The sequence below is a fragment of the Lagenorhynchus albirostris genome, chromosome 1, assembly GCF_949774975.1.
Source record: "Lagenorhynchus albirostris chromosome 1, mLagAlb1.1, whole genome shotgun sequence".
Lineage (NCBI taxonomy): Eukaryota > Metazoa > Chordata > Mammalia > Artiodactyla > Delphinidae > Lagenorhynchus > Lagenorhynchus albirostris.
Window position 1 is genome coordinate 8,525,228 of NC_083095.1, and position 24,998 is coordinate 8,550,225.

Consider the following 24,998-nt stretch of genomic DNA (forward strand, 5'->3'; position numbering starts at 1 on the left):
TCTCGCGGACGCGCCGGTAGCGTCCCGCAGTCGGGAGCGCGCCCCGTGGATGACAACAAATTCGTCGCGCAGCGGCGGTGGAGGTGTCCGCCTCAGCCCCGGCCTCAGGCCTTTCCGTCTCCCCGCGTGATCTCTTGCATCCTCTCTCTGGGCCGACTAGGACCCCCTCGGAAGCCCCCGGACTTGGGGTGACGGGGACTCCTCTGCGCCTTGTCCCCGCCAGGCCTAGCGCGAGCGGCGCGGCACAGGTGATGGGGTCTCCCTGAGGGATTCCCGGCCCCGAGCGGGCATGGAGGGGCCTCCCCGGGCTTAGGCTTCGCCGCGGCCTGGGCTCGCCGGCCGGGACCTGAGACGCCGCTGCAGCCACAGCAGCGGCCTGGAGCCGGAGCCTGGACCCCCAGGCCGGAGCCGTCCGCAGCCCCCGCCGGCCCAGCTGCCAGCCCTCGTCATGCCTTGGCCGTTTTCGGAGTCCATCAAGAAGAGGGCCTGTCGGTACCTCCTGCAGAGGTACCTGGGCCACTTTCTGCAGGAGAAGCTGAGCCTGGAGCAGCTCAGTCTGGACCTGTACCAGGGCACCGGGTCCCTCGCCCAAGTTCCCTTGGACAAATGGGTAAGAGCTGCCGGCGGCCAGCCGGGAGGGACTCAGTCTTCTCTTTAGCGCGATTCGAACGAGTGTCATCCAAGATTGGTGACGTTCAGTCCCTCCCTGGGGATTGTTTGGCTCCAGGTGGGGCAGTACTCCGAGAAATGTGTTCAAGTGTCGTGTAATCTGTTTCTAGCAAGTTTGCTCTCCCAAATCACGTGTTCAGAAACTTAACATAGGTAATGGAGTCTACCCTGTGGGAATCAGCGGAGTCAGTGGTTTAGGCGGGGGTGGGTGTCTGTGAATCTGGCTGAAAGGGGTCCATGGAAGGAGGTGATCAGTGCTGCCCCTTTGGGGAAGGACGGGTCTCGGGGTTCTGTGCAAACAAGTCGTATTTCATGGGATGACACTCTGGAAAGATTAAGGATGAGGAGGACCTTTGGGGATGTCAGAATGCCTAGGTATTCATTTATTTACTTGGGGTTGGTTACTTGCACACCGCGGCCTCCGTACAGCGTTTGGCATCTGGAAGAAAGTTAGGCGAAGGCCTCCTCTGCCGGTTTGCCTGCTTTTGCTTGATACTGTGTGTAGAAGGCCAGTCGGTGAACGGTAGTGTGGCTCTAATAGTGATGCTTGGTTGTGCCTGTTTGCTTCACGTGACAGATCATAACAGCGGGTGTTGCAAAAGCGCTGAAGCTGCAGCGTTCAGACATTTAAAAACCTGTTTTCCGCTTGTCATCCAGAGGCTGTGAGTTGACTCGTCTTAACAGGTGCTTCATGTACAGCTGAACCTGCATCTGTATGTTTTCAGTGCATAGTATTTTACTTCATGTGTATTCAGCCTTGAGTTTGGCAAGAATGGAGTGGCTCTCCCACTTCCCCCAACTCTTATTTGTTCCACTAGAGTTTGTGGCTTACAGTTTGTGTTGGTTGTACCATTCTAAAGTATTACTATTCTGAAAACATTGCAACACGGTTTACATTTAGGAAATCATCAATATAGGTAACTTTCCTGTGGTAGCTGGGCAAAACAAAAGGAAACATTTTTTTTTCTTGATTTAAGCTGTGTAAAAAGCTTGTGGGGTTTTTTTTGTTTGTTTGTTTTTCTTTTATGTAAAAGTATTTTAACAGAGTAGTGACTTCTTTAGCCGTAGAAACCTGAAAAACTCAAATTATGCTGACACCTTACTATGACCCTTAAATTAATTTGTACTGGTGTAAATAAGCATGTAATTTTATCAGCAAGTGGATGACCTAAACTAGGGAGAGTACACAGGATAGTGGGAAAAGCCTTGGCTTGAGTAGCAGAAGGACCTAGTTCCAACCCAGGCTAGCCCATGCTGCCACAATTAGCCAAGTGACATTGGACATAGTAATTCACCCGAGTTCAGTAAACATTAATGGAGTATCCACTCCATGCCAGGCACTGTGTCAGGGTACTGCATTGCTGTAATTCTTACCAAAAGATAAGGATTCTGATGGGTATTTTAAAATTCATTGACCCATAAGTCTATCCTTTGGGTACAGTTATGAATAGACTGTCTTTAAGGAGGAGGGTTGGATATTTATTAACAGTCTTTTTTGCGTTGAAGGACTTGGCTGCATTATTCTTTTTTAATTATTTATTTATTGAAGTGTAGTTGATTTACAATGTTGTGCGTATGCATTATTCTTTTTTTTAAAATTTATTTATTTATTTTTGGCTGCGTTGGGTCTTTGTTGCTGAGCGCGGGCTTTCTCTAGTTGTGGCAAGCAGGGGCTACTCTTCGTTGTGGTGCGTGAGCTTTTCATTGCGGTGGTTTCTCTTGTTGCAGAGCATGGGCACGCAGACTCAGTAGTTGTGGCTTGCCGGCTCTAGAGCACAGGTTCAGTAGTTGTGGTGCATGGGCTTAGTTGCTCCGCGGCATGTGGGATCTTCCCGGACCAGGGCTCGAACCCGTGTCCCCTGAATTGGCAGGCGGATTCTTAACCACTGTGCCACCAGGGAAGCCCCTGCATTATTCTTTAATGACTTTTCACATTAACCCTATAAGGTGGGTATTATATCTATTTTACAGATGGAGTTAAATAATTTGCCTCAAGTCACACAGCTAGCAAGTGGTATAGTGAGAATTCAAGTCTCACTCCTAAGCCTGTTATTTCTTTATTAATCACATGGCTTCAAGCCAAGGAAAGAGCAGTTAATGTAACTGAGCATTTGTTTATTTCAGGCACTGTACTAGGCACTGTTATTTACGAGGTTTTATTTAATCTTCATGGGAAATCAGAGGTGGTAATATTTCAGTTTTACAGTTTGACTTCAAGATCGTTGGAAAAGTAACTTATGGTTGGACTTAATCTGAAGGTTATATTTTGTTCTGCTTCTTGAAGGTGAGGGATATGCCCAGCCAAAATGATAATGTCAAATAAAGTATCCAGTAAACATTGGCTGTTGCTGGTTTCTTTATTTCATTATAGTGTGCTGTGTTTATGACTAAGATAAATCTTGGTGTGACGTTTAGATACAACTATTTAAACTTATGATTGCAAATTCAGTTACTTTTGACATTTGATTTAAAGGACTTTCATGACAGATAAAAAGATACCTCACAAAGATTCAGAGATCCAAACGGGAGAATCCTATTATTGACAACACTCCTAATGTTTCAAATCTCAGTCATCAATTATGCGCAGGATTGTGTTGAAATCGCCTGTGAGATTCCCTTCTTCCTTGATCTCAGTCAATTATTCTTGCTAATTAATTGGGACATGTTGCATTTATATATATATATATATACACACACATATATATATATGTATATATATATAGTTAACTTTAAAACTCCTTTTAAAAAACTGTTTTAAAGGGCTTCCCTGGTGGCGCAGTGGTTGGGAGTCCGCCTGCCGATGCAGCAGACGCGACTTCGTGCCCCGGTCCGGGAGGATCCCGCATACCGCGGAGCCGCTGGGCCCATGGGCCATGGCCACTGGGCCTGCGCGTCTGGAGCCTGTGCTCTGCGGCGGGAGGGGCCACAACAGTGAGAGGCCCGCATACCGCAAAAAAAAAAAACAACAAAAAACTGTTTTAAGAAGACTTTAAATTTACTGAGTTAATTTTTCATGTTTTCAAACCTTTGTAATCTGTGTAGATAACGACTTAAAAAATAGTGTTTTTAATAGACATTTTTTCAGCAACAAGATCATGTAACAGTGGAAACATTTCCAAATATAATTTTTCAAAATGTCCTCTCCATAGTACAAAAATCCTTTGAAAAGCAGCTACTTTTCTCACTCATTAATAAAGTGGTATCTTTACTTTGAAAAGACAGATTAAGTGTGTTTTGTGTTTTGGATTATACCTGCTAGGTAGCATGTACTACTGATAGCCATTTGTCATCACATAAAAGGTAGGCATATTTAAAATTCTAATCTTTGTGAAGAAGAAAATTACTTATTATCTTTAAATTCAACTCCTAAATGTTTGGTCATAAGAAAACCCAGGAAATCAGAAAGTTACTGTCATTTTCTGTCTCTCACAAAGATTCAGTTTAAAAGTCTGTTTTTCTTATGTAGACTGTATGCTCAAGTGTCAGTGCACTGAAATGGACCATCCAGCCAAAGGTACCACCCTTCCCACTGTGGAACTGCTTGTCTTCTCTTTGTTCCAGTCTGATGTATGGCCTGAGTGAGAGTGCAATGCCCATTTGTACATTAAGTATAGTACGACTTTTAAGTCTGTTTTGTTTGAATTCTTACGCCTCGGCTTAAACTAATAAGGATGTATTCTTTTCCTAGTTAGTCTTACGGTATCAAAAAGAAGCATATAACGTAATGTTTGCTTTTCTTCATCCTGCCAAGCACACCTTGAATTCCTAGTAGTGCTCATCATTGTACTAGGTAGGCACTGTGGAAGGCAAAGAACAATAATCAGCATTTACAGAGTGTTTACTTGGCACCAGGAACCATGTTGGTAGCTTTACACGTTATTTTGTTTACACTCACAGTAACCTTAAACTGGTAGTATCGCTATTTTATGAATGAGGAAATTGTGACTCAAGTTAAAACCTTGTCCAAAGCCACCCAGCTAGTAAGTGACCGAGCTACTGTCTTTTAAAAGACTGTGTTTTAGAAGACTATTCTTCAAATATGTTTGCCCAGTTTTCTTTAAAAAATTTTTGAAACACTTAACATATTCCTTGTACATTTTAAAATTGACTTTAAAATGTTTTCATTATAAGTTTAAATAGTTGTAAAGATACTGTAAATACTGATATAATAAAAATATAGTTTTTTTACCCAGTAAGATCTAAATACCTGCCATTATATATTTAAATATGCTTGAACAAGGTCACCATTAATAGTTGGAAATTTAACATTGTATGTTTTCCCATTGAACTCATATGTCCGTCCAACTTCCTCTGCAAGATTTTATCGTAATTTGTATATTTTATGCTTATATCTTTTATTGATCATGCTGTCATTTCTCTATAACAAAAACATGTAACTAAATTGAAATCGATCATACTAAAAATTTGTGTCACAATTCAACTTTCTTTTGCATTAAGTGAATATTTTCTAGTGTAACTTTTTTTTTTTTTTTTTGCGGTACGTGGGCCTCTCACTGCTGTGGCCTCTCCCGCTTTGGAGCACAGGCTCCGGAAGCGCAGGCTCAGCGGCCACGGCTCGCGGGCCCAGCCGCTCCGCGGCATGTGGGATCTTCCCGGACTGGGGCACGAACCCGTGTCCCCTGCATTGGCAGGCGGACTCTCAACCACTGCGCCACCAGGGAAGCCCTAGTGTAACATTTTAATTCCCATAATGATTTCTTCACTATTGATTCTTTTTTTTTGAGTTTTTTAGTGGTTGCTCTAGGGCTTTTACCATATTGATCTTATCAGTATCTCCTTCACATAATCATTGGGTTTTAAGTGAATTTTTCCCCTGGATTGTTCTGTTATTACAATGTTAAGGGCAGTTGATCAAAACAATGTAAATATATTATACATTTGAATAACTAAACATAAAAACTTATTGGAAATATATTTATTGATGTTATGGGTGTGTTTCCCCCTCTTCCCTGATTTGTTCATGTATCCATAGATGAATATACTTACAACTAGAATTTGATAGGGTTCAGCATAAATTTCACTCTAAATTTTTAAAATAGTTATAAGCTTGAGAAACACTGCTGTCCTAAATAAGTAGATGAGAATTATAGGGATTTTGCAGTAGCAGTATCACTTAGTTCTTTGAATTTCTTTGAATGGCAATGCCAAAAATACGTATAAGGTGAGGAAAGACCAGAAAACTTATTGCTGGTCCTGCCTGAAGATTTTTATATCCTAGGCAGTGCGTAAGGGAGGGTTCAGGAAGGGAAAAAGATATGCCATTTTTGGCTCAGTGGGAGAAGGGAGACTGTACAAGGGAGTACGGGAAAGGAGACCCAACATGATGCCAGTGCTTTAAGTACCCTTCTCAGGAAGGTCCATTTTAGGAAAGAATGTATTTGGAGATTGGGGATCTGGAATTTTATACCTTAAAACCATCCATGCCCATATACTCTTTAGGAAGTCTGTAGGATCACACAAACACCATTGTGAAGAAAGTCTATTAAAATAGTAACTTCCAGTGACTTCCCTGGTGGTCCAGTGGTTAAGACTGTGTGCTTCCATTGCAGGGGGCATGGGTCCCTGGCTGGGGAACTAAGATCCCGCATGCTGTGGTGCAGCAAAAAAAAAAAAAAAAAAAAAATCAAAGTAGTAACCTCCAGTGATAGAACGTGAGCCAGTGTAGATCTCAATGTTCAACGTTAGGTTTGTAGACAAAGAATTACAACATTACCCTTATGCAACATAGCATACAGGAAGCACATTACGTGTAGGCTGGCATTTAATAAATTTTTGTTATTTTAATTTAAAAAGTATATTGTCTGTCAAAAAAAACCCATTTAATGATTCTACTAACTGTATTTACATCCATCTGTCTTCCTTTTGTTATAGTTAAAACTTCACTGAAATTGCTGTCAGTGGGATCACCTATACGCTAAATGTCACTAAATTCGTGGACATTTAAAAATCTTTGACTTCTTGTTAGTTCTTGTTGCACTTGACCACTCTTTATGTTGTCTTTCCACAATTTTCTGGGGCAAGAGGCTCTTGGTTTTCTTTCTGCTTCTCTGTTTGCTTTTTTGTTGTTGTTGTTTACTTTGCATGTTCCTCTTTCTTAACCTTTTTCTTAAATGTTGGTGTTTATCAGGATTCTGTCCTAAGCCTCTTGTCTTTTTACTCTACATTAGTTCCCAAAGGCTGTCTCTGCTCACCCCTGTGGTTTCATTTACCCTCTGTGTTTATAAAACCCTTCTGTATTATAAGCCCAGATGGCTCTCCTGAGTTCTGGACCTCCTAGACATCTCCACCTTGATGTCTGCTCAGATATTCTCTTTGGAACTGAATTCTTCATCTTCCCCTTCCCCTGTCTCAGTATATGGCGCCCCTATCTAAGCCGTTGCCCAAGCCAGCAACCAGCGAGTCATTCTTCATTCCTTCTTGTCTTTACCCCTCAGGATGACAATTAATTCTACTTCCTAATATATTACAGAAATCCATCTTCCTCTAACTTGCCTCATTGTCACTATCCTTGCCAAACCAAACTTTAGTTTCTCTTACTTATAACATCCTTTCTGCTTGAGTTTTGCTTTCCTCCAATGCATGCTGTACATGACAGCAGGAGTGGCTCACTAAAAGTTCTATCCTCATCATGGCGCCCTTGCTTAAAATCTTTCACTGGCTTCACATTGCCCTTGAGATAAATTTCAGACTCTTTAACATTAATTACAAGGCTTTTTGGATCCCATTCACCCTTATCTATGTAGCCTTATCTCTGGCTCATCACCCTGGCATGCTCGTCACCCTGGCATGCTCGTCACCCTGGCATGCTCGTCACCCTGGCATGCTACAGGAAAGCCTAAAGCAGCTTTTTCCACACCTGCCCCCCACCCCGCCCCAAACTCTTGTATCTCAAATATGTGTGCTTGTACACTCTGACGTCTGCCTTCTTTGAATCCTTCTACATGCTATTGTCTCTCTCTGGACCACTGTGTCCAGTTAACTCCTCAGCCTTCTGGTCTCAGCTTTAAATAGCACTTCCTCAGGTGGCCTGCCCTGTATCTCTAGGTTAGGTTCTTTTACACGTTCAGGTAGTACAGTGTATTTCCTCTGTCATGCAACTTATCCCACTTTAGTTAAATGCGTCTTTCGTGGTAAGCTGTTCTGTCAGCTTAGTGAGGGCCAGGAATCATCCTTATCTTGGTCTCTGCTTTCTTTATCCTTAGTGCCTGACACATGCATGAGCATATTTAGCATCTCTGAATAAGTCAACAGTTTTAAGTTCTTGTTCTTGTGATTTCAAACTGCACTTTTTTTTTTGTCTTTAGTGTCTCAATGAGATCCTGGAGTCAGCAGATGCGCCTTTAGAAGTCACTGAAGGATTCATACAGTCAATTTCTCTGTCCGTTCCATGGGGCTCCTTGCTGCAGGATAATTGTGCACTGGAAGTGAAAGGGTTAGAACTGGTCTTCCGACCTAGACCTCGCCTAGGTAGGTGTATATTATGTGTTTCTGTTTGTTTCTGTTTTTAATTTTCAGAGATTGGGAAAGTAACCTGATTGCGTTAAATTCAGTATTAATTTTGCATTGTATTTGTGAGATTTTCAGTAGATAAAATATTAGGGCGTGGTCCATGTGAGGGGCGTGTGATTGTATCTTCAGAGTTACTTCTGTCTCTATTTACCTACAGGAACTTTAGTATATAATGATTGGTTTAATTGTTTGTTACCAATTATCTAAAGTGACCTATGCTTTTTTTTTTACTTGAAGTATAGTTGATTTACAGTGCACAGCATTGTACAGCAAAGTGATTGTTATACATATTTTTATGTTTATATGTATATATATTATTGTTCAAATTCTTTTCCATTATCAGTTATTACACAATACTGAATAAAAAGCGACTTATGTTTTAAAGAGTCAAAGTACTGTGCCAGAAAGCAAGGAGGTGCTCCAAGATGGATGGAGAAATGCTAGAAGGACACAGGATTGGGCTTGAAGGGGCTCCCATTGGCCAAATCTGGAAAACTTGGGCATCAAAAAGGATAATGAAAATAATGGATTATAACACACTAAATAAAAACAACCCCTAAGTCGATGTCAATACAAATAAGTATGTAAGGGGGGCAAGGAGAAGGGAAAGCTCTTCATTGCTACTACTTAGAAACGTAAAAAAAATGGTGGAATATCCCCATGTTTTCAGCCACCATAGTAAAAATTAATGGTATCAAGATCATCAATGAATGCTGATACCGTTCGGTGAAGGGTTGTTGAAAAACTGGATAGATATTTAGACAGTATCAGAATATCTCCCACTGTTTACATATTATTTGCAGAGGGAAAAAGTTTCTTTTACCGTGCAGAAAATTGACAATCACCACCATAACTGAGTGATCAAGCTTAACCTCATCAATAATGGGTTAACCTGACATCATGTGTGTCCTGACTGAGGGACTGAGAAAGACGTGATCACTTATGTATTATTCCTGCTAAAAGTGCTTAATCTGAATCAAATCACGAGGAAGCAGTCAGACGAATCCAAAATAAGGGAAATTCTATAAACTAACTGGTTGGTACTGTTAAAAAAATGTCATGAAAGACAATGAAGGTAGAGGAACTGTTCAGATCAAAGGAGACTAAAGACACGAGTAACTAATTGCAGTACATAATTCTCTTTCTCTCTCTTTCTTTCCTACGAAGAGTGTTATTGAGACAGCTGGGGAAATTTGGGTATTGAATGTATGTATGATATTTTGTCAATGTTATGTTGCTTGGGTGTGTTAATGGTATTGAGCTTTTGCAGGAGACTGGTCCTGTTCTTAGGAGTTACATGCTGAAGTCATTAGGAGTGAGTGTTATGATGTCTGCAGTTTACCTTCAAATAGTTCAGTGAAAGTTTGAGAGTGTGTATGTAATCTTTTTTTTTTTTCCTGGCTGCACTGGGTCTTTGTTGCGGTGTGTGGGCTCTTCGTTGCGGTGCGCGGACTTCTCTGGGTGTGGCATGCGGGCTCCAGAGCACGCGGGCTCAGTAGTGCGGCGTATGGACTCTCTAGGTGTGGCACGTGGGCTTAGTTGCCCCGCAGCATATGGGATCTTAGTTCCCCGACCAGGGATTGAGCCCCACGTCCCCTGCATTGGAAGGTGGATTCTTAACCACTGGACCACCAGGGAAGTCTCAGTGTGTGTGTAATCTTGATGAATCTAGGTGTAGGGTATGCAGGTGTTCACTGTACACCTCTTTCTTAGGACTGAAAATTTTCGGAAGAAAACTTTGGGAAGGAAAAGATTTAAAGTAGTAGCAAGTCATTGTTTACAAATATATGCGTGTGGTAGCTTTAATTACACATATGATGTTTTCTGATTTATCAAACATGTATACTGTGCTTCTTGCATGCCAGATACTGTTCTGGGTGGTTTACAAGTACTGTCCTCACAGTAGCTCTTTGACATAGATACTTTTAATTATCTCCATTTTGCCGAATAGGAAATTGAAGCATAAATACTAGGTTTAATAACTTGTCCAAGGTTATAGCTAATTAAATGGGAAAGATGGGATCTGGATCTAGGCAGTCTAGTTCTGGAGCCCCTATTCTTAACCACTGTGCTATGTTGTGTCTTGGATTGTCTACTGCAAAGAGTGTGTGTTTATGTATAAGCTAGTAAAGTCATGATGGTGAATCATGTTAAATTATGAACTTAAATTCTTTCAGTGACAAGTGATGTTTGTAAAGATATATTTGAAGAATTATGATCCCAAGTGCTGCCTGAAACACCGTTTAAGTTATGCTTAGTAAAATTTAGTATCTGTATTTTTAAAATTGGTAATCTATGCATGTGAATTCTTAATAATCTGGTATTTAATTAACAAGAATATTTTATATTTTAACCAAGCTGAGTAGATCTAGTAATACTTTACTAAGGAAAGTCAAACATTTTACCCTTATTTTAAAAATATTTCATTAAAAGGACTTTTAATTTTAGAAGACAATAATTCTAGTAATCTGTGTCAGTTTGTTTTGAATAACATAAGGAAGTGTGGTGGAATTCTCTCATAAGGGAGGATCTGGAAAGGACTCTTCACAGTTCGTGTGTTCCTTCTCCAAGGATGCTCTTCTGTTTTACCTACATTTATAGTAACCTTCTGAAGCCTAGGTCAACTGCTATCTCTCCTTTCCTGTGAATTCCCTCAGCGAGAAGATTTAGCCTCTTCTCTTAGCTATCATAATATTTTCTGTTGACACTCAGTAGTTGGCTATTAATTCTTCTTAATTTTATCTCATTTCTTCTACTATCTTGTAGTCTCTTTGAGGGCAGAATTAATAATTATTTTATTTTTCTTTCTTTTATAGCAGGGTCAGCTAACTATGGCCTGCACACCAAATCTGGTCTGTCATCTGTTTTTGTAAATAAATTTTTATTGGAACATCACCATATATACATATTCATTCATTCATTCTCTCTGGCTGCTTTTGTACTAGAGTGAGAGAGTTGAGTAGTTGTGATAGAGACCATATGGCCCACAAAGCCTAAAATACTTACTGTCTGATCCTTTGCAGGAATTTTGTTGACCCCTGCTCTACAGTATTTTGAACAATGCCACTCATATAAAATATCCATTAAATACTTGAATGAATATGTGAATTAATATTTGTCAGATATATATATCATGTAATGAGAACATGTGTCTCTGGACTTTTATCTGTGATTTTTTTTTTTTCCTTCTCAGTTATTATAAGGTGATGTTTAAATCTTAGGAGTAATTTCTAGACTGTTGTATCCCTGGGTGACACCATGATGCTGAATATCTCTTGGAGGATTAAGAATTTTTCTGTTTGAAATGTGTGATTTTAAGAAATGGCTTTGTTGTCACTGTGAGAAGTTATTTAGGATTAATCTATATTTTCTGCAGCAACTGGTTCTGAGCCTATGTATTGGTCAAGTTTCATGACCAGCAGTATGCAATTGGCAAAAGAATGTCTTAGCCAGAAACTAACAGATGAACAAGGAGAAGGATCCCAGCCTTTTGAAGGACTTGAAAAGTTTGCTGAAACCATTGAAACAGGTTTGGCATTATTGAGTATTTTCAAAAATTTTAGATTTTACTTAGTAGTAAGGCTTGTATAAGAAAAACTCATTTGAGTGATTTTAAAAGAATTGTTATTCTTACTTCAGAACTTTAGAATTGAGATTATTTTAAAAATTGTACAGTAAATCCCCCACATACAAACCTTCACGTTGCGAACTTTCAAAGATGTGAACCTGCGTTCACATGTCCAATCACGTAAGTTAGTTCACGTGTCTGGTGTACATTGTCACGTGTGTGCATCCTCTTCAAGTGGCTGTGCTTTTGTGTACTTTGCTGCACAGTACTATATAGAGTACAGTAATACAGTATCTTTATTTCAAGCCCAGGATGTCTGGAAGCAAGCCTAAAAACAGCAGTGGCGTAGCTGCTGGTACTACTCCCGGCCCGTGTGCCAGCTGGTGTGCTGGACTAGTGTCCTCTTCAAGGTGCTGGACTGTAAGATCAAACACGTTTTCTTTATTGTTTGTGTTTGTTTTTTTATGTATTATTTGTGTGAAAAGTATTAGAAACCTATTACAGTACAGTACTATATGGCCGATGGTGTTAGTTGGTACCTAGGCTAACTTTGTTGGACTTAGGAAAAAATTGGACTCGCTCTCGGAATGGAATTGGTTCATATGTAGGGGACTTACTGTATTCAATTAAATTTCATGTTCTTTTTTACCCTGGTTTCTCCTCTGTTTGTTTTATTATGCTTGCATAATGAAGGGATTGGAATTCAACAGATAGTGTTAGTCATTGCCCAGGTTGAGATGTAACATGGGTGAGTGCTCAGCAAGGCAAAATATCTATTACAAAGCTCCAGATTTGGGGATTTTTTAAAGGAAAGAAATTCAACTTTTATTTTGTAAGTTCTTATTAAACTAATTTAGTATTTATTCCTTTCATTAGAAGTTTTTATTTAGTATACACATGGTCTCATGTTGACGGTTACCTGTTTACTCTAGTACTACGAAGAGTAAAGGTCACTTTTATAGACACTGTCTTGAGAATTGAACATGTGCCAGAAAATTCCAAAGCTGGAGCTGCACTTGGAATTCGAATAGAAAGGTAAGGCCTCTCATATCTGAAAGCAGATTACCCTGTTCTTTTCTTTGTAAATAATGAAATCTGGCTCATTAGATTTCAGGATGCTTTTGGAGTTTAGAGGTGCTTGTGTTAAGTTAATATATTACATTATTTCTGAGTAAAGTGCTTTTCTCCAAGTTGTGTTCAAATCCCATTATTGAAAACTGAAAGTACCAGTTGGGGTATAATTGTGTATAATATAATGCTCTGAATATTTGATTTCACAAAGCAGGTAATTCTCTTTTAGTTAATATCAAACCGAAATAATGACTATTTGAGTGGTACTAAATTTAAGGTACTCCTGTTGGAGAGTTTCAGTTTTTCCATATGAACAATGTACTATTTAGATGTGTCTCATTAATGTGATAGGCTTTTTTACTTTGCTTTATTTGGTCTATGTGCTGCTTTAGGCTAAGACTTGTTTTCTTTGAAGATTCTGTGAGGGTATTTTAAGGTCAATATGTACAATAGTGATTTACTTAAAAAGATGTAAACACATCACTTTTCGTTTTCTGTGTTTGCCCACTTGGAGCGCCTATAAATAGCTCTAAAGCAGGGATTGATTTACGTACCCACTACTGAGTGTTGTTTTGAGGTAGCAACTCTTCACCTGTGTCTTAATGCCACATGAGCTGCCAGCAGAGATAAGCAGAAAGAAGTATGTACACCGAGCACCAAAGACACTTTGTATGTGGATCTGTTGGGGGCCTTTATTGAGTTCTGGTTTCTGTCTTTCACAAAACATAGCTATTAGTGAAACAGTTACTGTTAACAGAGCTTTGAAATTAGCTTGCATTACCTTAAAATGGTATATTTAAAAAATTTCTAAAATCTCATGCATTTAGCGCCACAATATTTTACTTAAGCTGAAGATGAGTCATAAGGACTCATAGAATAGTTACAGGAATTCAAGAAATGTCATGTCAGGGGCTTCCCTGGTGGCGCAGTGGTTGAGAGTCCGCCTGCCGATGCAGGGGACACGGGTTCATGTCCCAGTCCGGGAAGATCCCACGTGCCGCGGAGCGGCTAGGCCCGCGAGCCATGGCCACTGAGCCTGCGCGTCCGGAGCCCGTGCTCCGCGACGGGAGAGGCCACAACAGTGAGAGGCCCGCGTACCGCGAAAAAAAAAAAAAAAAGAAATGTCATGTCAGACTTGTGACTTGGAGCCAAATGCTGTCCCTGTTAACCAAGAGATGTTTGTGAGGGAGACAGGAGTTGTTTTCCTTGAAACTAACTTTAGGAAGTTATTAATTTTTCCCCCCAAATTTAGGAGCCTCAAAACATTACCTTGTTGGGCTTAACGTCTCTTCATGAAAATATTTACTGTAGTAAAGCATGGTAATGCTGACCCACCTTTTAGATAAATTCTAAGAAGAGCTAACACTTGAAAAATTCCTTTAACTTCAACAGCGATGTGCGTTTCTTATAATTGCAAGTAGGTTTTCCTAGGAGTTTTATGCAAATGCTCTTTTTGTCTTTAACTTTCAGAACCATGTACTGTGATGAAACTGCTGACGAGTCCTCAGGTATTAATGTACATCAACCCACAGCTTTTGCTCACAAGTTACTTCAGCTCTCTGGAGTGTCTCTCTTCTGGGATGAGTTTTCTGCATCAGCAAAATCTTCCCCAGTTTGTTCAACTGCACCAGCGGTAAGGAAAACAAAACAAAAAACCAAAAAACCAAGATCATAGATTTTTGAAAGGTTTACATGAGGGTTTTTAAAATTTCCTAGGATATGTAATATGTACTAATAGGTTTCCGTCTGATGTGAGAGTTAACACAAATATTCAGTAATGGGGGCATATATTTTGGAGATTTAAGAATACTCACATTTATAATTAATGCCATTTCTGCCAGTTTGCTATGTATTACTTAGATAAACACTGGATTCTGTGTCTTAGAAGGAAATGATATATTAACATCTAATACCCTTTTTATAGTAAAAACATAAAATCAAGTAATGTTCACATTTACCTTACATGCTGAATGTATTACTGAAAATGTATCTTACAAGTCATATCTTAAAGAAGTTTTATAATTAAGGAACTCTTTGTTAATCCCTTCTAAGATTGGAGAGTCCTTTTATAAATTAGTCACTCAATGATTTATCTTTTACTTTATTTCACAAATCTTATTTTCTTAATTATAGAATGTCTATTAAATTTTCTTATTATGGAACTTGAACAGAGACTGTGCTTTATTCATAAAGTCCTTTTCCATGATTTGCCTTTATTAAGGTACTGTGCTGTTTCATGGTAGCTCTACAATACTGGTTTATCCATTGTCACATCATACAGTTTTCATGTCAAATATTTTATTCTTCTTAAACTGACAATTGTATTTTGCATTTCAATTTCTTTACATTAAGGTATTTTAAAGAATTGCTTTTTTTCTTATTGCCTTACTGTAGGAAGCTGAGCCAAAGCTGTCCCCTAGCTGGAGTCCCAGAATTGTTTATGAGCCACACCCACAACTAACTAGGAGTTTGCCAGAGGCAGCACCCTCTGACCCGGTGCAGATTGGAGGGCTAGTCGGTAGTTTGGGGTTGAGTCTCACATTGAAACAGAATGAGGTACTTCCTGGAGCTAAGGTAAGTATTTGTTCTATTTTCTGTAGATAAAAACAGAGGAAAGCCACAGGCATCCTTTACTCTGTGCGGGGACCCACTGATTGGTTGCTGTAAATTACCCTGTGACGAGGGGGCCACGGTCTTGGAGTCAGTGTTTTTACTCTCAGCTGGCGCTTCTGTCTGTAGGTGACAGAGTTCGGGTGAAGACGGGCTTTCTGCCCATCTGCTGCAGCTCAGGATTTGAAGCTGTCTCCTATGCTTACTTTCCTCCACTTTCAGAAACATTCATTAGTTCAGATAACTGGGACTATCTTAAAGAATCTCTATCGTCATCAAATGATAAAGTTAAAGGAAGGAGAGATTGGGAAAGCAAGTTGACTGAAGGGGATGTTTAATCACATGTATGTAAAGCTATCCACCTATGTGTATTTTGAATGGAATGTCCATTTTTATAATACTTATGAAAAGAGATTGATTTTTTTCATGATGTCTCATAGCTTTTTGAAGACAGTGTAAAGACAACTGTACTCATTTCTTAGGGAACAATATTGAACAGTCTGGAGAATCAGGAAACTTGCATGTATTTAGTCAGTTAACAGTGTGTCTGTCAGGTATTGTTTTCAGACTCTGAAAACTAATCTTCCATATAATCTGTGTAAAATGTAGTTTGAGAAGATATCAGGGTTTATTTATTTGTATATTCACTTATCTAACTAGCTCTAGACATTTGAGTGACTACCGTATGCCAGACCCCATACAAGTTCTTGGGACAGATGCAGAGATGAACGGAATGCAATCTTTGTCTTAATAAAAGATAAAATAAGGGCATAGACATGGCTGTGGGAATGTGGAAGAGGGAGCCACTGAGTACATGTGAACATACATAGAAAGGTTTTAAGTTCAGCATATAATCAAAAAGAGATCTTCCCACTGTCCCCAGCCTTAACTCGTTGTTGATTTATGGCCTGGGATGTCAGCAGTCAGTAAGGAGGCCCCATGAAACCAGCCCTCCGCGGGTCAGCTTAGCTTAAAATCCTGGCTCTGGATCTGTTAGATGGCCTTGCGCAAATCACTTAATCTTTGTGAACTGTTTTCTCATCTGTAAGACAGGAACAGTACTAAGAAGTAGAGGAAATAAAAGCATCTAACACAGTGCCCCAGTATGCAAAAAAAAAGTTGGTAATAATGATTATTATTATTATTGGAGAATGTATTATTTTATTAGTTAGATCATGGAAATTTCTCAAAGTCACTATGTAATTTATTTTATTTTTCGTTCTTACAATCAGAAGAAGTTTGTTTTTCGCCTGGGAAAGATGCCATTTCCCAAATATAAGTATTTTCTTAATTGAATTATTTTTAAATTGTATAATGGCATAAAGATAATAGGAGTCCATGTTAACATTAGAAATAAGAGGAGGTGAATGAAAAGTAAGGCGAGCATATTCAACTTTCCAGAATGTGATGTAGAGAACAGGGTAATTGCTTTTGTCAGAGTATACTCCAAAAGAATCAGGGTGAGAGTGGGATCGGGCTTTTATTTCTAGAAGGAAAAATGGACAGGGAGTTGGAAAAGAGAAGGGAATTCCACATGAGCCCCCTCTTTCTGCTGTGGCTCCATGCCCAGTGGAGAGTGGGCTTTGTGGAGCACGGAGGGCATTCATAGGGACACACTGTTGATAGAGAAGGTCCTTGCATGTTCTACAAAGGAGTGTGATCTGTGGGCAAACTTATGAAAGCCAACTTTATTTGCTCTTGGCTTGAATCACGCTTTAAAGATTATGATTTGGGTCTTTTGAAATCATGATGGGAATGATTACTCTGTTACTGCTATAGATATTCTTTCTTGGAGACTGTATCTTAAGGCCTCCTCAAATACCTTAAGGACTCAGAAAACTCAGAGAGACACAAAGTATGACATTGGACTCGCCAACATGGAATTTCTCAGGAGGATTTTCCCTCTTAAAACAACAGTTGTTGGCCTTATATCTTTTCATTTAGATTGTGTGGATTAGTAGAGAGAACCTTAGGTAAAGGAATCCAAGGCTAAATGATCAGTATTCCTCTTAGTGCATTAAAATGTACTGGGATTTGTCATGATGAGTTTATAAAGAGTATTCATCCTGAGTAGTTTTCTTCTTTTTTTTTTCAAGTTGGATATTGATGGACAGATAGACTCTATACATCTATTCCTGTCGCCAAGGCAGGTGCACTTGCTTTTGGATATGTTAGCAGCTATTGCTGGACCAGGCAAGTATAACTCTGTTATTATTTCTAATTCTTTAAACCTTTTTAGCTAAAATGTATAGCATACAAATAGGGAATTGTATTACCATATAGGAAATGTGTGAACTTAAAGCTGTATTGTAGGGACTTCCCTGGTGGCACAGTGGTTAAGAGTCCGCCTGCCAATGCAGGGGACACAGGTTCGATCCCTGGTCTGGGAAGATCCCACAAGCACGGAGCAACTAAGCCTGTGCACCGCAACTACTGAGCCTGCGTGCTGCAACTACTGAAGCCCACGCACTCTAGGGCCTGCATGCTGAAACTACTGAGCCCGTGTGCTGCAACTATTGAAGCCCACATGCCTGGAGCCCGTGCTCCGCAACAAAAGAAGCCACTGCAATGAGAAGCCCACGCACGGCAATGAAGAGTAGCCCCTGCTCGCTGCAACTAGAGAAAGCCCGTGCCTGGCTTTCTTTCAACGAAGACCCAATGCAGCCAAAAAAGAAAAAAAAGCTGTATTGTATTGTGAATAAGAATCCTCAATAGTTAAATTTGATTGGATCTTTCAAATTGTATTATCCTGGCACAAATTGGAGTTCAGATTCTTTGTATCATATACATAACATTTTCAGAACTGACTGGCTTACTTCCTTGGTTGGGGGTAGTACTTCATACAACTGAGAAGGTGTAATTCTTAAACACATTCAATAGCACGCACTTAAAATTTTTAATGACTTATCTATCAGAGATCAGATCTTCTGATTCCTAGCTAGCTGCTTAGAGCTATTGCTTAGATCTCCAGTTAATATTAAATAGTGCTGGTTTTGCACTGACTGTGGTACTGAGTTGCCATTGATATTGGATAAGTGGGTTGGGAGAGAAATGATTAATTAACTCCAAATTTAATTACTGTTTTGCTTTCCTTTTGTATACTTGTAGAAAATTCAAGCAAAATCGGGTTAGCTGACAAAGACAGAAAAAATCGACCCATGCAGCAAGAAGATGAATATCGAATTCAGATGGAATTAAACCGGTATTATTTGAGGAAAGATTCCCTCTCTGCGGGTGTATCCTCAGAGCAAAGCTTTTATGAGACAGAAACAGCTCGTACACCTTCTAGCCGGGGTAAGCCACTCAACAAGTTGACTTCAGAATCATACATTATCATCATAGAGCAAGGTAAACTTAATTTTGGCTGCTGTAAAATGGAGTTTAGTAATGAAAAAACTGAAGATCCAAGGTTTAAGTTTATCAGTTGATCTAACCACAGCCTTACAGTGATGCACTGGCGCACACGTGCTGCTGTATCCCTGTTGATTGTATAGTTTTGTTTTGTAAATCATGATTTATTCTAGGAAAGTCAATTAAAAATGTGGATTTACACAAGATAAATTGGGGGTAGTTATTCATTTTGTCAAATTCTTATGTGCTCACATAATGATTTACAGTAGTTTTCTTTACATAGAAACCTTTGTCCATTAATCTTTCTATCAATTAAATGTAAATATAATCTTTACCCGGTTTACTTTGCATTTCAGAATGTGTAAGCACTAATACCACGAATAATAAGAATCAATTTAAGTATGGAATGTTGAACTAAATAAAAAATTCAAGTCTACTCAAGAAATTTTGGCCATAGGAAACTTCATTTGCATGAGGGTAAAACAGTCTCTAGAAAGAAGTAAAACATAAATAGAATTCTAAATAAAATATTCAACTCTTTTTTTTTTTAAGAAATAGCTGTATCCATATGAAGCCAGAGATTGCAAGATATTTATACTATTTAAAAATCTGGATTATTTTAAAATCATATGACAGTTAATGACATTACATTATACCATGTAATGCAGCTTATCATATATTTTTTTAAAAAGTTCACCAGTGGGCTAGCTTAACCTTTTGTTCATCTATATTCAGTTGAGTTTTTACTGTGACATTAATATCTTGGTCCCAAAGAAATTACCCCATTTGAAGTAACATAAAATTTAGGACATCACTAGATCTCAGATAACCTGAGGGAAGAATATAATATTAATATATATGAACTTATTTAAAGATGTGAATTGGAATTATAATAAAACTGACAAAGTTTAATTCTGTCTAGAAGAAGAAGTTTTCTTCTCCATGGCTGATATGGACATGTCTCATAGTCTCTCTTCTCTTCCACCCCTTGGGGAACCCCCAAATATGGACCTTGAGTTATCATTAACTAGTACATATACAAATACACCAGCAGGATCTCCGTTAAGTACTACTGTGGTAAAGTATTAATTAATTTTTGTTCTGTTCTTGAAAAGTTGCTTCTAAAATTTTGCACTTTATTCATGTGCTTTAAAAAAATTATTTTATAGCTTCAGCCAACTTGGGGAGATTTCCTCGATCATCATAAAGAACAGCCAGTAAGAGGGTCAGCATTACCATCCAGCCTAGTTCACCCAGCATCTTTACAGAAGACTGGTAAGTAAAAAAAAGACATTTGTTGATAGTTTCCCCTGGAATTTTTAAAAACTTAAAAATTAAAAAAAATTGTTTTTAAAAAATGCCATTCTATTCTTTTTCATAAAATTTTCTTTGGTCTGGCTATTTAACAAAATTTAGAAACAAAATGAAGCATTGTTGAACAATTCACTGTGAAGTGTTTCAGAATAGGTGCCTATTTATTGTATTCTTTGTGTATTTAAATACTTAAATATTTTTAGTAAAAAGTACACCAGAAGTTTCATATTATTATTACAGTTTAGGGGTCTCAATCAACTATCTGATTTTTGTTTCACGTTTACACTTTCCTTGAAAGAGAACCTCAAGTTTCTTTTCTGCAAAATTTGATTGAAATAGACACAGGCTTAAAGGAAAATTTGAAGAGCAGCTTTTGGTTAATCTCTGACTTTTTCCAATACAGTTTTATTAATGCAAAAGTTTTGTTCATATGTTTCCTATTGTAACAATTTTTTTTTTGTACTTCAAGTATCAAGGATCTTGGATATAAAATGCAGAAAGATTAGTTTATTTTACTCGTTTACTATCACTCAAAATGTGTGATCACATGTTTTTTGAGACTAAAACCTCAGGTTTAATTTTAAAATTAACACACGAGTAAATGTTTTATAATTAACACATGAGTAAATGTTTTATAATGTTTTACTATTTTGATATAATGGATTGTTTTAAGTATTAACTTTTTTATGAATATAATTTTAACACATGTATTTCAGCTCTCCCCTCTAGATCTGTTTCAGTGGATGAATCCAGGCCTGAATTTATTTTTAGACTAGCTGTGGGAACTTTTTCAATCTCTGTGCTTCACATCGATCCTTTATCTCCACCTGAAACATCATTGAACCTTAATCCATTGACACCTATGGCGATAGCTTTCTTTACTTGTATAGAAAAGATTGATCCAGCAAGATTTTCAGCAGAAGATTTTAAGTCTTTCCGAGCGGTATTTGCAGAAGCTTGCTCACATGATCACCTTAGGTAAACTCTTATATTTATTAATGATCCTTGAAAAAGAACCAAATGTGGACTTTTCATTTATCTACAATACCTACCTATCTCCATTTGTTTTTCCAATTCACATTTTAAATACTTGTAAATGAGTGGAGTGAGTGTGGTTTTCTTGCAGTGCTGCAAAGATGTTTACCATAGAATCTCTCATTCAGGTCATTTGGCATGTGAAACATTCAGATATAAGATCTATATAATTTGGGGTTGTCTGAATTATCTTTTCTTTAGTTCCCTGCCCTGCTCTTGTCAAGTTTCTTTGCCCACATTTTGCCTTCATTCCCCACTGACACCATTATGATCATAAAAATAGTTCTTACTGTCACAGGTTTAGTAGAGATGGCAGTGGTGGTGAGCGTAGAATGGGCTAATGCAAAGGGACTTGAAAGTGATTCATACGCTGCTGGCCATGGGGTGGGAAATGATACCAAGGCTCATCCTGAGCTTGGACGCTACATTTTCAACTTCTGCTTAAAAAAAGACAAAAACCAAAGCTGTTCAAATAGCCACTGTTCTTTTTATGGGTTGAGTCCTAATAGATGAGGAGATAATTAAGTTTATAAGTACATATAATATTGTTAATGTGCAAATACTATTCATTTTAACATGAGAGTGACCTATAAATTGTCCATTCATACGTTATTTTATGTAATGGCTTAGGCACATATATTACTATTTTTAGAGAACGCTTTGGGCTTTCATTTTAACTTTAACTTTTTTGAAGTATTAAAATTAATATACAAAGTAGTTTTTATATCTAGCAACAGAAACTCTGCAGGTTAGGACCATAATATTTATAATAAAGCTGCAAAAACATTTTTTCTTCATATTTTTGATAAGGTTTCAAATATCTGCCAGTAGGAAATATAATAAATGCAACAAAAACTAGAGGTAGACCTTCATTTGAGTTCCACTGACTAAAGTTTTAAAAATATTGCATGACCCTTCTAGATAAGTTTAAGAAACTATGTACATATATTTTACAGATTTGGAAGATTTTATCCACTGAAGCATACATTTTTTTTTTTTTTTGCGGTACGCGGGGCTCTCACTGTTGTGGCCTCTCCCGTTACGGAGCACAGGCTCCGGACACACAGGCCCAGCGGCCATGGCTCACGGGCCCAGCCGCTCCGCGGCATGTAGGATCCTCCCGGACCGCGGCACGAACCCGTGTCTCCTGCATTGGCAGGCGGACTCTCAACCACTGCGCCACCAGGGCAGCCCTGAAGTGTAAATTTTAAAATGTAGAAGAGGGAAGGGCAGTGTTGGGAAATATATCCTGGGTGATTTCTTATCAGCAGATCTGATTTCTTTATCTTATGTCAGGGAATGGGGAATTTGAAGCAGTCTTTCTGGTTAATATCCTTAAGAATATTAGTTATTACTAACAATTTGAACTTGTCAGAACAGGTAGGTATTAACAGTTGTGTACTATTCTTTGACACATTGTTTAATCTAGAAATATATGGATACTCTTAAATGATGCATTTTTTTGTAACAGATTTATAGGTACTGGCATCAAAGTATCCTATGAACAAAGACAAAGATCAGCTTCTAGATATTTCAGTACTGATATGTCCATAGGGCAAATGGAACTTTTGGAATGCCTGTTTCCGACTGATTTTCATTCTGTTCCTCCTCACTATACAGAGGTAAATGCTGATACTTTTCTTTTAGGATTAGTCTTTAAATGTCTTGCTTGTTAAGAATTGTATGAACAGCAATGATTTTCTTTAAAAAGGCATAGGAAGTTGTATAGGAAGAAGTTTTTTGTGGTGTTTGCATTTATATTTTGTTGAAACAGATTAAAAAAAAATTTATTTATTTGGTTGCAGCAGGTTTTAGTTGTGGCAGGCGGGCTCCTTATTTGCGGCTCCAGGGCTCCTTAGTTGTGGCACACGGGTTCCTTAGTTGCGACAGGCGGGCTCCTTAGTTGTGGCATGTGAACTCTTAGTTGCAGCATGCATGTGGGATCTAGTTCCCTGACCAGGGATGGAACCTGGGCCCCCTGCATTGGGAGTACAGAGTCTTACCCACTGCGCCACCAGCGAAGTCCTGAAACAGATTTTTAAGTGTGGCCTTTAAGGCCATTATAAGAATGTGTTACATTTTTAGAGTTGACTTGTTTTAGAGTCAGGTTATGGGACAAATGACTTAATTTCACTCATTTTCCAAGCACTCTTAATTTCAGAAGAATTCTATTATTCAACAAATAGTTATTGAATGCCTACTATGTGCTAAGCACTGTTCAAGATAAGTGAAATGTCTTGTGCCCATTTATCGTTAATCTGATTTTTTTCCTATCCTAAAAGCATGTCCTAGAGAAACTTTTAGAAGCTATCAAAATGACATTTTTATTGCTGTTACTTTGCCCTTGTGACTTATTTTATTTTCAAAGCGCTTTATTTGAATCCTCACATACATTTTGCAGATGTGATACTAAGTATTTCAGAAGTTAACTAATTTGTCTAAAAGTCACATGGCTAGTAAGTGACAAAACTAAAGCTTAAACCAGCCTTTCTGACTTCAAAAAGCTCTTTCCACTATTATATTAGTTCCTCTGTTAATTCATGTGATTAATTATAGCTTAATATTGTACATTTCATTTATCTTCATCTTTGTTTTTAAGCTTTTAATGTTCCATTCCAAAGAACAAACTGATTCTCACCCCCCTGTGTGTCTTCAGCTTCATTATAAGCATTCTGAGAATAAAGGACCCCAGGTAAGAGATCTTTTTGTGTGATTAGCACCTGTAAATTTTCATTTGATGTATATTTTATCACAATCACAAGGTTTTAATTTAATTTTATAGAATTGTTAGTGATCATATTAATGCTTTCTTTTTCTTTTTTTTTTTTCTTTTTAGGGTAGTCAGGCAAGACTTAGTTCTGTTCCTCAGAAGGCAGAATTACAAGTTAAGTTAAATCCAGTGTTTTGCGAGCTGGATATCAGTATTGTGGACAGGTTGAATTCTTTGCTTCAACCACAGAAGCTCACTACAGTAGAGATGATGGCATCACACATGTATACTTCATATAATAAGCATATTAGTCTGGTAAGTATTTAAAAAGTTGCAAATACACATCGTGATCATAGCTAGCTAATAGGCTTATTGGATGATTTCTGAGCTGAAGTATTCTTACTAAGTTAAATAGCATATGTTATTAAAACGGCATCATTTGTAATAATGAAAAAAGGAGGTATCTTTAATGTCTACATAGTAGACTAGCTAAATAAGTTGTGCTAATGTACTGAGTACAATTTTATGCTGCCACTTTAAATGATGGCTATAAAGAGGGTACAGCAACATGAAGAAGGCTCATGAAGAAGTATGAAGTGAAAATGTAGAATATATTATTCCACATAAACTTTTATTACAACTGTGTAAATAAAATTGTATAGAAAAAGACTGGATGGAAATATACCATTTGGTAGCATTGATTATGTAAGAGTAGTAAAATTAGATTTCCTTTTCTGTGTTTATCTGAATTTTATAAACTGACTATAATATCTTGATAAAACTTTATTCACACATATAATGAACTAGTTGAATCTCCTGTAAAATGCAGCCCATATAATATAGAATATACTCTTGAAATTGGGAACATAATTTATCATATTGTGTTATGGAGCATCACATTGTATCACTTGTACTTAGATCTGGTACCTGGAGTCTTTTCTAAGCTAATCAAGGAAGTCAGGTTTGTAAGGTGTCTGTTAGGAATTTTAGGATTAGGCACAGACAGAGACAACTTTGTCTAAAAAGAAAAGGGAAAAGGTATTTTTCTACATATTTGCCTCTCCCTTAATTAGTGGTGAGTATTCACATTAAATCAAGATTCTTTCATTTTTATTGTCAACAATTGCTATATTAAGTTCT

General features: G+C 38.1%; 1 protein-coding gene across 2 annotated transcripts in view; it reads left to right on the forward strand.

Annotated features, from left to right (window-relative positions):
* Window positions 1-11: 11 nt before the first annotated feature.
* The window catches only part of ATG2B (autophagy related 2B), a 78,312-nt gene continuing 53,325 nt past the window's right edge, over window positions 12-24,998 (forward strand). Inside the window, exons 1-14 of one of the 2 annotated variants that reach the window (XM_060164299.1) lie at window positions 12-610; window positions 7,995-8,157; window positions 11,576-11,728; window positions 12,700-12,802; window positions 14,309-14,471; window positions 15,233-15,412; window positions 17,545-17,641; window positions 18,557-18,742; window positions 19,722-19,876; window positions 19,969-20,074; window positions 20,830-21,091; window positions 22,620-22,770; window positions 23,748-23,840; window positions 23,985-24,173. In XM_060164299.1, the coding sequence (XP_060020282.1) occupies window positions 449-610; window positions 7,995-8,157; window positions 11,576-11,728; window positions 12,700-12,802; window positions 14,309-14,471; window positions 15,233-15,412; window positions 17,545-17,641; window positions 18,557-18,742; window positions 19,722-19,876; window positions 19,969-20,074; window positions 20,830-21,091; window positions 22,620-22,770; window positions 23,748-23,840; window positions 23,985-24,173 (2,163 nt within the window). In that variant the 5' untranslated portion in view covers window positions 12-448. Of the gene's footprint in view, window positions 611-7,994; window positions 8,158-11,575; window positions 11,729-12,699; window positions 12,803-14,308; window positions 14,472-15,232; window positions 15,413-17,544; window positions 17,642-18,556; window positions 18,743-19,721; window positions 19,877-19,968; window positions 20,075-20,829; window positions 21,092-22,619; window positions 22,771-23,747; window positions 23,841-23,984; window positions 24,174-24,998 lie in introns of those variants that run through there. The other variant, XM_060164295.1, reaches the window with a different exon arrangement.